The 14916-nt window shown below is 41.7% G+C and overlaps 1 protein-coding gene and 1 long non-coding RNA gene across 2 annotated transcripts in view; one reads left to right on the top strand and one right to left on the bottom strand.

The window, feature by feature from the left end:
• Positions 1–14916, bottom strand: part of LOC127060311 (uncharacterized) — a 45377-nt gene that overhangs the window by 15552 nt on the left and 14909 nt on the right. The gene's annotated exons all lie outside the window — the stretch shown is intronic.
• On the top strand, positions 1365–13921 carry ZNF831 (zinc finger protein 831). The gene is made up of 6 exons (XM_018917385.3): positions 1365–1502; positions 4935–9162; positions 9653–9795; positions 11447–11616; positions 11733–11884; positions 12192–13921. The coding sequence occupies exons 2-6, from the start codon at positions 4966–4968 to the stop codon at positions 13032–13034; spliced, it is 5505 nt and encodes a 1834-aa protein (XP_018772930.3). The 5' UTR covers positions 1365–1502; positions 4935–4965; the 3' UTR covers positions 13035–13921.

The following is a 14916-nucleotide window of genomic DNA, read 5'->3' as shown; positions in this document are numbered from 1 at the left end:
GAAAGTATCTCCCAGCAGAGCTGAAACTACTTGCTGCATGTAATTCTCTCCATCTGGACAGACTGAGTCTGTAGAGCAGAAGCATGAGTCACTGTCAAGCAGTTCAGAATGTCAAGTATTTTCTAGATTCACAGATTTTAAGTGTTTGCAGTGCCATTACCAATTACTGGGAGCATTTCAGGGTATGGGAGAAACCAGGAGGATTTTAAGCAGTTATCCTGGGTCCTGTTAAGAGCTTTTCTGCCCCTTGAATAACTACATGACAGGCAAGGAAGATAGGAAGAATGAGACAAAAATATTTCTCCACCACCAAAATTAGAGGCCTGCTAAATCAGGGCTCCAGAAATAAATGGAAAGCAATCCAAACAGCAGGCAAAACTCTCCAGGATCAATAAAGCTGTTTGAAATGAAAATCCACCAAGGCCTCTGGCATTAGTCTATCACCAGAATTATTAAAAAAAAAGAGCTCCCACTGAAGTGGATATTGGACAATTATAACGTTGCAGTTCCACCACTACCCAGCAAGAGACAGGCTGCAGGGTCTGAACAGGGCAGCTGTTTATCACAGGGAAAATAAATAAAAGAAAACTGAAAATAAAACTGTATCTTCCAAAATATGGTGTTCCTAAGGAAATTATACAGGCCAAAGATGCCAATTTTGTAACATTATTGGGAATGCATATTCCAGTTTGGGATTCACTCAGTCTTTCCAGCAGAGGAGGTTGAGCCATCCCAGTCCCTATTTTAAACAAATGTTTGCATAAAGAAGAGTGGCCCCTCCCAGGACCCCTCAGTGCTGTTCACTGTGTTGTTACCTGAGCACTCCTTAGGAACTCAACACACAAATGAAATCTAATTTTTTAAAAATTACCTTTTTAACTGCACTTGACTGTGCCCTATCCTGTTTTCCCTGCAGCTTTCCACAAGTTTATGGAGGTTTGTTGAGCATGACCCAAACACTTTTAGCAATCCTGAGGCATTTTCCCACCTGGTTCCTGCTTTCTCCTGTCCCACAGGGCACCATTAGAAGAAGCTGGTGGACAGCACCCACACTGGATAAATTTAGCATTTCATATGTGTCAAGTGTCTTCTCTCCACCATTGTCTTCTTTCCCAACATATCTCAAGAGAGCCCTTTACTGTAAAGTTAAAAGAAAATTAGCTTTAGGTGTATAAAATAAAAACCCTACCATTGTATTTCAGGACAATACAACTGAAAGCAGAGTACAAACCCCTCACATTTCAGAGATTCTTTTTAGAGCTCCCTAATTAAATAGTGATAAAGGATACAGAGAGATTGAAATGCCACTTCATTTTCTTCTGTTTCAACTCTTCCTGTTTTCTGAAGGTTGTTAATGTGACACCAATGTAAAAAAAAAAAGAAAGAAAACCCCAACTTCCTACTTCTAATCTGTTTCAAGTCTTTGTCCTCGTTTCTCTCTGCTTGCATCAAGTATTGACAGAAATGAGACTTTTTTGCTGAAATGCCTGGATCAATCAAAGGTATGTGAACTAGAATTATTTCCAGACTAAAGACTTAATTATTTCCAGACTTTCACGTCTGCTCCCTGGTATTTAATCACTAAAAGCTTTTTACAAAGGTAAAGACTCCTGGTATAATAGAGTATGTTGTGTATGTTCAGAATGTTGAAAACCTGCTTCTGTGGGGTTACAAAATAAAGGCACTCTGTCATGTCTCCAGGTTGTACCTGCAGACCAGGGTGGGGGACTGAGCAATTGAGCTCCGAGTCTGCTTAGAGACCAATGCTCTGTCAAAAAATGATATGAAAGTGCAGAAAAGAAGCATTTACATGTTTAGCTATTGATTTGGTTAATAATGATGGGCAGTTCACAGAGCATGTGCCATGCAGAAGACAAAAATCTTTTGATTGTGTAGTCCAAAATTATTACAAAACTTGTTTCATTCTGTTCTGCTGACAGAATGAAACAAGTTTTCTAAAATGTTTGGAATTCAGGAAAAAGTCTATAAAATGGAACTTACAGGATTTAAAATGAGGTTTTTTTATCAACCTCCTGTATTAAACTACTTTATACTTATAAACTAAGACAATTTCTGCTACAATGATTTTTTATCTGAAACTGCTCCACTTTTCAGTGTTCCACAAACCTGCCTGTGGTGTTTACCTGAAGTTAAAATTTCAAACCAGGAGCAAAATAATTGTATTTAATGGAATTTTAGAGACCACTTCTGATAGCTTAAGAAATCAATTTAGAAAATTCTGAGCTGGCTAAATCCGGCATTTAATTTTGTTTATTGGAAAATTTTTCTTATATAATTAGGATCAAGTTCTTATGCTGGTAGCTCAATGCCACAAGTTACAAAGAGCTGAGAACGTGGGGTGGGTGCTCAGTAACAGAGCCCAGGGCAAAACCAACAGAGGAAGTTCTACGTTAGGCAAGGACTACCCTGAATCAGCCCTGGGGCAGAATTACTTTGAGATAAGCTATTTTTGTCAAGGTACAAAGAAATACAGTGGCCTTTTTTGGAATATAAATAACAGATGTGAAAATCTGATGGTATTTGCCCCAGTAGAATACAAGTCATGGCAGTTTCACTCAGGAAGAAAGTCCTTTTGCTTGCTGTAAAAAGCAGCAAACTACCACACCTGGTAGAGATGTGTTATTACATTCTTAAAAATACATCTTAAAAGTGTCACCATTAGCTTACTTGTTGAGCTTTATTTAAAACTTGAAGTTTTCTGTCACCACGTAAGCATTTTTGTTGTAGAGCATTACAGAACACCAAAATGAGTCTCGGGCTGTGTCCTTGGCCCCAGAAACTTAACAGCATTAAATGAAATTACACAGCATCTGGTACTTGGGAACCACAGGATTCCTACGAAAAACATCTGTCTGTGGTGGCCTTGAAAGGCCCATCAGCTCTGCATGGCCTGGAGGAAACCAGAGAGAGAAATAGTGTGTGCCACTAGAGTGGAGCAGGCTGCTGGGGGAAATGTAAAATATTGGAAGTGTATTTCCACACTTCTCTCTGAGGGAAGGAGGGGAGCAGAGACATAGTGCCTTGTCCTGTCTGATGTGGTACTCGTTAGATGTTCTATCTACTGGGTATTTAGGCTTCACTTTTCTTCTTGCTGTCTCTTCTCTGCAGCAAAAAACTTTAAAAAAAATAATAAAAAAAAATTGGAAAAACTACTGCACTGCTGCATACTTAGTTTGTTTCATTGTCTCACCCCTTATTGTATGCTGTATTTAAATTTAAAAGTGACCATATAACTTAGGAAACATCTTAAATGGACTTGAAATGTTGATAACATCACTTTGGAAATTAGAGGATTCCAGTTTTATTCTGTAGGGGTAACCACACTGCACAATATGGATAATAACTTGTTTCTTTAACAAGCCATATTATTTTAACATTCTTTCATCATTATAGTCACTACTGTAATAAAAAGCTACTTAAGTGATTATTCCACATAGAAATGTCAGAAGTGCATAAGAAAAGTCCCTGCTGATAACTGAGCTTAATTTATAACATTCATGAGGAAGAAAAAAAAGGCAAAATCTAACATTTTGCTGTGCACAGATCAGTTCATTCTACATGTTGTTTTCTTGGATGGAACCAGTAAAAATTTCAAACCCCATTTGAATTCATTCCCAGTAATGATAACCTATTAAAATGATCCAAGGAAGTCACAGAAACACCACTAGAGATTATGCAGTAAAGCAACAAATTGCAGATTTCAAATTGAGCCACTGATTATGTTATTCCAAATGGGTTTTTAATGGCTGTTTTCACAAGAACAACCCATTATTCATAGCAGCCAGTGCATCCAGTGAGCATAGCTGAGCAAGAATCAAATAAACATTCACAGATCACTTGATTTTCACCCAAACTGTAATTACAAGGGGTTATGCCCCTAATGCTTCCAAAGAAAATTTTCACCTTGCTTATTTTGATAGTTTCCCCCCTTGGTTTCTAAGAAAGAAATAAAGACAATACAAATTTTTGCTGAAGTAAGTAGTCTGGACCGGCACCCTGCATATATCAGGATAGATTTCAAAAGAGTAGGTTCACTTTTATAAAAAACTGTGTCTAGAAGATGTTTTCATTTGGCATTGAGAGCATCTAAAAACAAGCAGTGCACCATAGTATCTCCATTAATTATACTAAATTAATTTGGTCTACACAAAATGCAGCTTTAATTTCTCACAGTATTTTCCTATCATACCATCTTTTCTACTTTGCAGATATTTATGCAAACCTGACTTGTAAAACAGGACATGAGTTTCATTTTGTTCACATATTTTCATTTTACACCACTTTTTGCAATGTGTTTGGCCTTAGCTGCCTTAAACTGGGGAAGCACAGATAATATGCAGGCATGTTTCATGTCCTGGGTTTGGAACTGGCTGCCCAAAGAAACTGTGCAGTTTTTATCCCCAGAGGTTTTCAAAACCAGACTGCTAACACCCTGACAGGCTCATCTGACCTTGGTAGTGAGGTGTTTGGACTAGAGAAGCCCTGATGTCCCCTTTAACCTCAACTGTTCTGTGTTTCTGTATTAAAAATTGTTAATGAAATTTAAAAACATGATATAAATATATAATGAAAATATGGTTCCAGAAAACTAAAATTGTATTATTTCTGGTGTGCTTAGAGCCTCCATTTGCAAATCTGAAGCTCAGACTTGTTTCCAGTGCTTTGGGTACTCAGTGTAGGTTGTAGGAGTGGTTTTAAGTGCAGCGTTGAGTGTTCTTTACACTGTACTGAACTGTAACTCCTAGAGGGAAAATGAAAGAGGAACCAATTCAATGGGGAAAGGAAGCGATGATTGTCTGTATCATGCCTGCATGTGTGACGTTCTCAGTTGCTCATTTTCCCAGCGCAGGGTGGGAAGTGTGTGTGTTATTTCAGCCTGCAGACCGGTGCCTGTTGTGTGTTCCCTCCGGCAGGTCCCTGAGCTGATGGCAGCCGGGCCCTGCCATGGAGGCCCAGAGCCCGCCAGGCCTCGCGGCCGCTCCAGCCCAGCCCGGCCCGGGCCCGTCCCCGCGGGGCCCCTCGGAGCCTGCCCGGGGCCAGGCCCTGCCCCAGCCCCTGTACCTCAAGGCCCTGACGATCCCGCTGCTCCAGCCCATCCAGCCCAGCTGCTTCCAGCCCCAAGGGCCCTTGGTGGCCGCCAGGAGCTGCGTCCACCTCGATGGCAGCAATGTTCCCCTCATCCTCAAGCCGCTCGTCCCCCCGGAGGGCACGGAGCAGCCTCAGCCGCTTCTCCAGAAACAGCTCGGGCAAAGCCTGACCTTGAGCATAGTCAGCGCTTTACCAGTGTTATCGTCGCCAAGTCCTTGTGTAAAAGCATCTCTTGGGAGCCCGGGAAAGTTAAAAAAATCTGGGAAATACATCTGCAAACACTGTGGACGAGATTGTTTGAAGCCAAGTGTCCTTGAGAAACACATTCGCTCTCACACGGGAGAGAGGCCCTTTCCGTGCACCACTTGTGGCATTGCGTTTAAAACCCAGAGCAACTTGTATAAACACAGGAGAACTCAAACCCACGTCAACAACACCAGGCTGCCCTCAGACTCTGACATCAGTGGGGGACCAGAACAAAATGAGAGATCAGCAGAGAGCACCACCTCTCCCCAAGGCAGCAAAGTCTTGAGTAGCACCAGTGAAGACCAGGGGACGAACATCAAACAGGCCAGTTCAGAGAGCAGTGCAGCAACAGACACTGAGAAACCTCGTGAGCTCTTACTGCCAGCGACAAGCTCCTCATCAGCTGCTTCAGAAAATCAAGAAACAACAAATCAATCATTGAGTTCAAAGGCTATGCAGGGGATTCCTGAAAGAGAACCTCAAAGTTTATCATCTCCAGGAGCTTTGCCAAATGGTCCGAGTCTGAGAAAGAAGATGCAGGAGCAAAGAACTCCGACTGCCAATAAGCACATTCAGCTGCAAAGGCAGCAGGCAACCTCTTCAGAGAAGCAGTGGGATTACAAAGCCTTGGAGTGCAAGCTGAAGAAGTGTGAGAGCACTGACTCGGGGTATCTGTCACGCTCTGACAGCACAGAGCAGCAGATGACATCCTCCAGCCCCTTGCACAGTCTCCACGAGCACAGCACGGAGCTGGAGAATGAAGCTGCCTCCAGCAGCCCAAGGTGTGCCTCCAGGAGCACTGCAAAGCCAGAGGCAGCTGACAAAGCCATAGCCTCGATGCTAGAGAAAAAGAGGCTGGAAGAACACATTTCAAAGCTTATTTCTCACAACAAAAGTGTGGTGGATGACACCCAGTTAGACAATGTCAGGCCCAGAAAAACTGTCCTTTCTAAACAGGGAAGCATTGACCTTCCAATGCCTTACACATACAAAGACTCTTTCCATTTTGATATCAGAACTTGTGATGTAAATAGGAAAAAGAATCTTTCTCTTTGTTCAGCAAAATCTACCTTTGCACCTCTGGAGAAATGCAAGCCAATGTTTTTCCATTCAGTTCCCACCCAGTTCTCCACAACAATCGACACTGTGCCTGTTACTCGGAGCAACTCCTTGCCTGTTGTGGAGGGAGCGAGGATGGTGCATGACAAAGCAGGATGCTCGAAACCGCTTTCTCTTACTAAGCACTCTGTAAATACAGGCACTGCTGGTTTGCTGCCTAGCAACGATCTCACCGCCAGTTCAGTGGATTTCCCTAATAGCCATCCCCGAGCTCTGGTCAGACAAACAGCAGTGGATGATTTGCCCCTTAGTAATGTGGCTGATCATCCTTCTCTGTCAGAGGAGCTGCAAGGGACCAAAAAGCTTGGGGCTGCAGAAGTAATCAGTGCTAAAAATAAGAAACACAGTCAAAGGAAGTTGAGGATGTTCTCTCAAGAAAAATGGCAAATGTATGGAGATGAAACATTTAAGAAAATCTACCAAAAAATGAAAAGCAGTCAAAATGCCAAGAAAATGAAACAAAAAGAGAATAAGATCACAGATATTACAAGCCTGACTCCTAATTCAGTGGAATCAGCCAGTAGCACTGAAATAACTGAGGAAAGAGATGGCAGGAGCTCTGCAACTGACAGTCCTTCCTCCCTTGTGACAGCAGCTTCAACCATGGGTAAATCAGGAATGTCTGCTGATGGTAAGAATGTGTACTCTGAGGAAACTGCAGACAGAGTGTCCAACCTAATGGAGACATCACATTCTGTAACTGCTGGAGCTGAAACCAGCCAAACTTCCCCAGGGCTCAGTGGCAGTGACACGGAGAAATGCACAGCTGGCAGCAGCACACTGCTGGCTCCAAGCACTGGTGAGCTCAGGCTTCAAAATCCTGAGTGTCAGCTGAGCAGCCACGGGAGGAATGAGGACTGCTTGCCAGTACAGAGTAGCAACAGGGAGAAACCAAGCCCTGGGAAAGAATCCAGTGCATTTGAATTGCACTGTAAAAGCACTTCACACAATTATGGGAACCATCACGGGACTAAGGAAAGTGGCCAGCATGGCCTGATGCCCCCTTGGGTCCCTTGCAACAACAGAGAAACTGCAGGGAAATCCCAGACTCTGCCATCAGAAAGGAAAAAGCTGAAATTTGAAGTGGAGAAGACACAAAATGTGATTTCAGTGCCCTGCCCTAGTCCCAGTAGTGAAACCACTGAAGTAAGTGAAGCAGACAGAGGCCATTGCTCTGCCACTCAGTGTCTTCCCACAGCTCCAGTGAAATTCTCCACTAGAGCAGAGGAGCAAAAATCAAGCACAGGAATTAATGAAGCCACTGGAGGTACTGAGAATGTGGAATATAGGAAAACAATCAAACTTCCCATACAAGCTCTCAATTACTGTGACATCAACCTTTTTTCACATCCTGCAGGTATCTCAAAAGCTTCACTGGTGGGATTTTTAGGGTCTGAATTAAGGAGAAGTGATTCCAATTCTTTTGCCTTGCACAATGCAACAGATGGAGACGACAAAACATGTCTCGTAAAAACAGGAGCAAAAGTGCCACTTCCCAGTGACAATGCTGTGGATGTGTCTTCTAAAAGCCACCATATGCAATCTGATCATTTAAGTCCAGTCCCACAACAAAATGCCTTCTCTCCAAAATATATCCTTAAATTGCCCCAGGACAAGAGAGCCTCAGATCTGTCACCTTTGCTTCGATCTGAACAGGAGATGACACCTGGCACACCTGTCACAGACACCTTAACCACCCCACCCTGCTCTTCTAGCAGCACATCCCTCCATTCTTATTCCAGTGATGTGGTTTGGTCCCCTTTAAAATCTGAAGTGAGACAAAAGGCTGGCAAAGGAGAAATTCAATGGAATCTTCACACGAACTGGAAAACTCCAGAATTCTGTTCACCAGTCAACTCAGAAACCACAAATATCTTAACCACAGCAGAGAACACCTTTCATAACCAAAACTTCAAGCAGCAGGATATTGCAAGAGAGAACTGGAAAAACAAACAGAACAAAAATAAATTAAATTATCAAAGGCAAACAGAAGAGAAGTGGATGAGTAAAAGTACTTGCTCTGTACAGACTCCAAAGAAGAAAATCTGCTTTACTTCTATGTATACCAGTGGCTTTTTTATATCTGCTGACATCAAAGATGAGAGAAAGGCTTTACACCACCTTTGCTCAGGAAGTGACTCTTTGATAAAGACATCAGTTTCTAGCAAAGGTGCAGAGCCAACAATCCGGGGATGGGACAGAGAAGGAAGTCCACGCATCCTGAAGGACACCCCAGCAGCACTGCAGGATTTGCAGATTTCCCAGAGCTCAAGAGACAACCCCACTTATTTTTGCCATTCTTTTGGCACTTTCTACTGCCACACTCTCAGCACTCACTGTAAAGGATTCCCAGTGCTGCCCCACTCTGCCAGGACCTGCTACTCTGGCACTTCTCCAGTGCCAGGCTCCAAGAGCACCTTCCCATCCCTCAGTGCCGAGCCGCGGCTGACCTGGTGCTGTCTGAGCAGGAGCCTCCCTCTGCCCTTGGAGCAGGGGGGCAGTGCAGCCTCTGCCCACCCCTCCATGCCCCCCTGGCACAGGGAACCCAGCAGGGAATGCACCCTCTCCAAATACGACATCTCCATTTTCAAAATGAGAAATGTTGGCAAGACTGTGGCATATGGCTTAACAAACACGAGCTTGAAAACGTTGGTTTCATCCTTTTCCAAAGGACACCAGATGCAGGAGGTAATATTAATAATTCTGTTTGCTTTCTCAAGAGGGTGTTATTGGCTGACAGCCCACCTCCACCCTCTTATTAGGAAAATGAAATAATTATCAGAAGTGTATATATGGACATTTACAGGCATTTGCTGATACAGAATTTACAATTTATATTTTTATAAGAGAAGTCTATATTAATTTGATGCATCAGAAATATATATTTCTGTGTAAATATTTAAGTTTCTTTCACTTTTCAGAATGCTGATAGTGAGAAGAGTGAATTTCTATTTCTTTATTTTTTTCCCTTTATGGGGATTTTAAAATATTTTTCACTAATAGCATCTGTTTTCATTCTAAATGAATATTTGACTTAGAGTAGTACTTAAATAGAGAGTTGTGCTACTTAACTCCTATGCTGTTCAGGGCTATTTAAAACATGCACAGATTTCCAGCTTCTCAGTCAATGTAATTCACAGTTTTTATGTACTTGATTTTTTCCCAATATTCTCAACAGTTAAGCTCAGATGTTCCTGGTGGTTCTTTCAAAAATATTTCAGAGCAAAAGAAGAAAACAGTAGTTTGCAAAAAGGAAAGACTTTCAACAAATAAACTCAAGAGAAGCCACAAACAGAAAAGGATTAAAGTCACCCCTAAATGGTAAGGAGTACAGCTTTCAGGTTCACTATAGAGATTTATTATATATAGTATAATAATATATAGATATAATTTAGTTGTAATGTGTGTAAAAACTCCACAGAAAATAAAAAGGTATGCCCAAAATTCCACCTCATCAAAACTGGGGGGAAAAAAAAGATGAATCTCTCAGAAAGAGCTATTCTTATACCCCAGCAGGGCCCCAAAGGTAAACCATAAAATGTCAATATGTTGTTTACTATCAGGAACAGACTTTTCTAAGTAAACCAGACATATTCCACAGAAAGAGGATGCCTGGTCAGCTGACTCTCTCTATGATTTAGAAATTACTCTAATTTGTCAAAATTGTCAGCATTTACTTTTGTTTGAAGGGGACCAAAATGGTTCTGGTTTTAATTCTGTCCCAGCTCAGAGCAGTGCCTGAGACCCTTTGTCCTTGGAAGATCCATATCCTGAGCTGGTATTCACCAGAGAAGGCAGGACAATAAATATCAAGTTTAACACCAACTAACAGAACCATCTGTAGTTCAAAGGATCATTTGGTTTAAATAAAAAAGCAGGAAGAACTTGAGCATAAAACTATCAAGGGCACATTGTCTCAATCAGCTCAGCTCCCCCTTTCAGTGGGAATTCATATCAGTGGAACATTTACCCTCTAATCTTTCAGGAGTGTGGGGCAGCAGGATGCCTGATGAATTGCCTCAGTAAGGAACACATATTGGGTGCACACATCCCTCTTTATTTCATGACCAAAATCAGACAGAGTGACTCCCTGGAGGACAAACCAGTGTCAGTAACCTAATCACCGTGTCTAGCTCAGCAAACAGCACTGCAATTTTGAAGGGTCATAAGAACAGAAATAGAAGACTCAGGTCTATGTCACCCAGCTGAGTGACATTCTTCTAGGACCTTTTCCTGGTTTGATTTTCAGGTGCTGTCTTGTTGTGTTTTTCCCCTGCTGGTCTCAGAATTTGTTTCTATCAAATTTATTTCAGGATTTAATTAAGTACAGTGTCCTGAAAGCTCAGGTCATGCCTATTAGTAGGGAACTGGCCCAACTGGTAACCACCAAATGTAATTTAATTTTCTAATACATCAAACACCTGAATAAGTGCATCCTTTTAGATTTACATCTTGCTCTGTGGATGGTGACAGTCTATTGATTTAGGGATGGGACTTTAGTGTCACTCATTCAGAGTAGAAAATAAAGCAGAATTGGATTATTCAGTGTGGGTTTGCTAAATAACCAAAATCCTTATGTTGTCCCTTAGTGATGATGAGCACTCAAGAAGTGAAAAAGAAAAAACCCAACAACCACACAGCCTCAGGTGATTCCTGTGTGGTTCAAGTCTTTGTGAAGTATATTGTTCTAAAATTCCACATACAAGAAAAAGGATCTGTTATTCCTTAATCCCCTTTTCTTGGAAAATCAAGGATTTACCAAATCCTACACAGAAAAAAAGATTATAAAATAATTGTGGGTATCTTGCCTAAAATCCAGCTTTTGTTTTTCAGTTGACATAAACAAGCATCTCCTTCCCAGTAATAAATTGCTGTTAGACTTTAATGCACCTGGTGAGGTGGTGTTATTCTCCTCTGGCTGCTCCTACATCTCCCATATTTGTTTATCCCCTCAATGCCCCTGGCACTGCAGGTACAGAGGGAGGCACAGCCACGGATTTGCTCAGCTGAAAATGAACCGGCTGAGCAAGAGGCCCTGTTTTCCCAACAGAGCTCTGGATGCTTTGAGAAAGGGCTGCTCATCCCAACCCCCCAGATTTAATAAGCATAAGAAGTGCCATCCTCCTCAATCCAAGATGCAAGGTAAGTATTTAGAATATTTGTGTGAAAATATTATTTCAGTGATGTAGTGAGAAATGTAGCAAGTTCAAGCATGGGCGGTGATAAAAATCAAAGTTTATCCAACCTCTTTTCAATAGAAAATTGTCTACACCAGCAAAAAGACACATCATATTCCACCTCAGACAAACAACTTTGCAGAAGGAAAAAAGAAGCAAAGAATAACTCAGGAATATCTTCCCCTACTGAAAACCTAAACCATGCTAAACAAAAAGACAAAATGGATAAAAAAGTAGGTATTGAACCTTAATTCTTGTATTATTTTTATTAACAGAAAAAAGAAGGGTTAATTAAAACCTGAATTATATTCAGCTATTTTAAAGTTGAAATTGAAACTATTTTGTATCACAGATTTTGGATAAAATGTTTGAAAATGTGTTAAAGGTATTTAAAAATGTGTTAAAGGTATTTTAAAATGAAATGAAAACTTACTAATGTTAGAATTAGCTAAAATAACAATTAAACTTGAGTACTTTGGATGAAATTGCTCTGGACTGAAAACTTTACATGTAAATCTTTTCCCCTCCTAATTCCTACAGGACATTTCTGGGCAAATCAGGGAACACCCAAGAACAAACACCTCTGTCCAGAACATTACAGCTCCTCTGGGAATAGCTGTGACAGCTCATTCCTTTTCCTCCAGAGCTGACACATCCCTGCAGGAGTTCAGCAGGGACGTGGCCATTTGCTGCTGGGTGACACAGCCCCTCGTGCTGCAGCCATCCCTGCCTGGGCAATCCCGGCCAAGCCTTCAGAGCCACCCCCTGGCAGCTTCCTTTGGGTCTTGTCCTGGATTTACAAACACAGGCACAGGTGACCAACCTGACAGCACAGAGGCTGCTGCTCCTCTTTCCTTACGTCCAGGAGGAAGCCAGGAAAACCTGTTGAAGGTAGAGTCAGAGAGCCAAATATTTGGAATATCAGAGGCAGTGACCCAGGTCACTGGAAGGGAGAAAGCTCCTAGTGAAGAGAACACACATTCACCTCCCACAGAAAGCTCAGCTCCCAGCTCCCAGCCAGGATGTTCACGTTTGTTTGGATCCCAAGCAGAGTCTGTTCCTGGGACAGTCACAAGGGCTCAGTTACCCAGCAGGGAACACTCACAGAGGGCAAACTTAGCACAGCATCTCCTGGAGCTGCACGGAAGCACAGACAACAGATCCCACCTGCAGCCCAATCCCTATGGAAGGCCACCTGGAACAGCTACTGCTACCTTTAAAAAGCCCCCAATGACTCTCAAATCCCTTGAGTTCAAGAGTTACTCTGCAACACCCCCCAAGACATACAAAAAGAGAGGTTTAGAGATGATGAGGAAACAAACGCGGGTGGAATATGATGATACGAGCAGTGACGATGAGGACAGGCTGGTTATAGAAATATAGCAACAGGCTGCTGCCAGGCCTTGTGTGCCAGCCTGGAAATGCCAGGGATCTTTAATCCATAGTTCTGAAACACCTTAACATCAGCAAAGCCATTCCTCTGTGCCAGAGGCAGCAGCCTTTTTGGAATAGCCCTTCCTTTGGAGGACTCAACCTTTTTTTAAAATGCTCACTTGAGGCTGGCATGGCACATTTAAATGCAAGAGGCAGCTCTGTGCTCCTGACAGGTTTCCAGCATTGTTAAAGTTCCTGCCAGTCTCAGAATTCCCACAAGTGCTGCCTGCCCGTGGGTGTGTTACTCCAAGCCTGCAGTGGATTGGGTTACTTCAACAATACAGCTGCAGCAGCTTCTTCAGCTCAGATTTCCTGGAAGGGTTCAGATGTGTTCCCTTCTCTATATTCCTGTTTCTGTAGTCACTGCCTCTGTACTGGGAGTGACACGCTGGCATTAAGGGCAAGATCTGTTCCTTAAGCATCTGTGATATTGGAAGAGTCTGGAAAAAATGCTGGTCCTTTTCCATGTTGCACAAATGTCAATGCTTCTGTGTGAGAAATGACACAAGCATGCTTTGCTTTGGGTTTTGTGCCTTTTATGCCAAGATCTACTCAAATATTCTTGATTTTTAGGTGGAGAATATGGGTGTTAGCTATTGGTATTTCCTTGTGGTAAAATTTCTGACAAGGATTTTCTCATTATATTTGTCACATTGTGCTCCAACTGATGTCATCTGGAATGTTTCATTTTTATTGTAATTTTAACTGCAATGATGCCATTTTATGGAGGGTAAAGAAGCTATATGGCATAGCTTGTTTTCTTTTTTTAACAAGTTTTGTGCTACAAACCCTAAAATTTACTGGTTTCTATGTGAATAAATAATTGGATATTTCAATTTGACCAAGTGTGTTCCCTTGCTTGATTAAACTGATGAACATTTAAAACATTCCACTTCTACATTAGGATTGAATTCTGTAATTTAACCTCTTGTATTCTGATTCACACATAGGGATTAATGGATTAACCTTCATGGGATATTTGGAGTTGCTTTTCAGTCATGCTCAGGTAAAAGATTAAACAGATCATACAAAGAAATTTGATACAAATTATCTGAAAATATATATGTGTATGTGTAAAAAAATTCCCAAACAGCTCAGAGAGATAAACCACGTGCCAAGTCCTGTGCAATTCCTGAGTGTTTGGATGCCCTGCAAATGTGACAAGGTTGTCCAAACAGAAATTCACATTTATCCTTTATCTTGTTCAGTATTTGTGCTCCCAAACTGGTGGGTATTGGGATATTGGGGTGCAATATCCCAGGTGCAATGAATTTAAATAATGTGAATTCAAAGAAGTATACAACTAGAATTTGGGAAGAAAAAGAGGAAAAGAAAGGGAGGAACCATCAATACTCACACAATATTGAACCATTCAAAGTTCTGGAGCTTTTTTTTTTCTGATGGAATCACTCAAAGCTACAGCTGGATTCTGAATTTGTAGGAAAAGCAGGAGAAGAAGAAACACAAAACTTATGGAGATCCCCAGATCAGTGTTCCCAGCAATGCTGTTGGCCAAGCACCTTTAGGAAGCACAGTACAAAAATCATTGCTCCAAACCCCACCAGCACCTCCACAGCAACAGTTTTCATCTCTTGCCTGTGCAAGAGCTAATTATTATAATTCATGGACATGTAAACAATATTCTATATAAGTTTTTTTTGCATTATGTTTGTGGCTAAATGATGTATTTTAAAGTGGAATTTCTAGATCAGTAATTTAGAAATAGTCTAATGACAGACTCAGAAGTGCTGTGCAAAGAAACTTTTGTCCTGTATAGATTTTATGGCATGAAGTACAGAAATTTCTTCGTCATTCTATGGCTGTAGCTGGA

This window comes from Serinus canaria, chromosome 20 (genome assembly GCF_022539315.1).
Source record: "Serinus canaria isolate serCan28SL12 chromosome 20, serCan2020, whole genome shotgun sequence".
NCBI classification, from domain to species: domain Eukaryota; kingdom Metazoa; phylum Chordata; class Aves; order Passeriformes; family Fringillidae; genus Serinus; species Serinus canaria.
The sequence above is the reverse complement of the archived record's forward strand: the minus strand, read 5'-3'. Positions and strand labels throughout refer to the sequence as shown.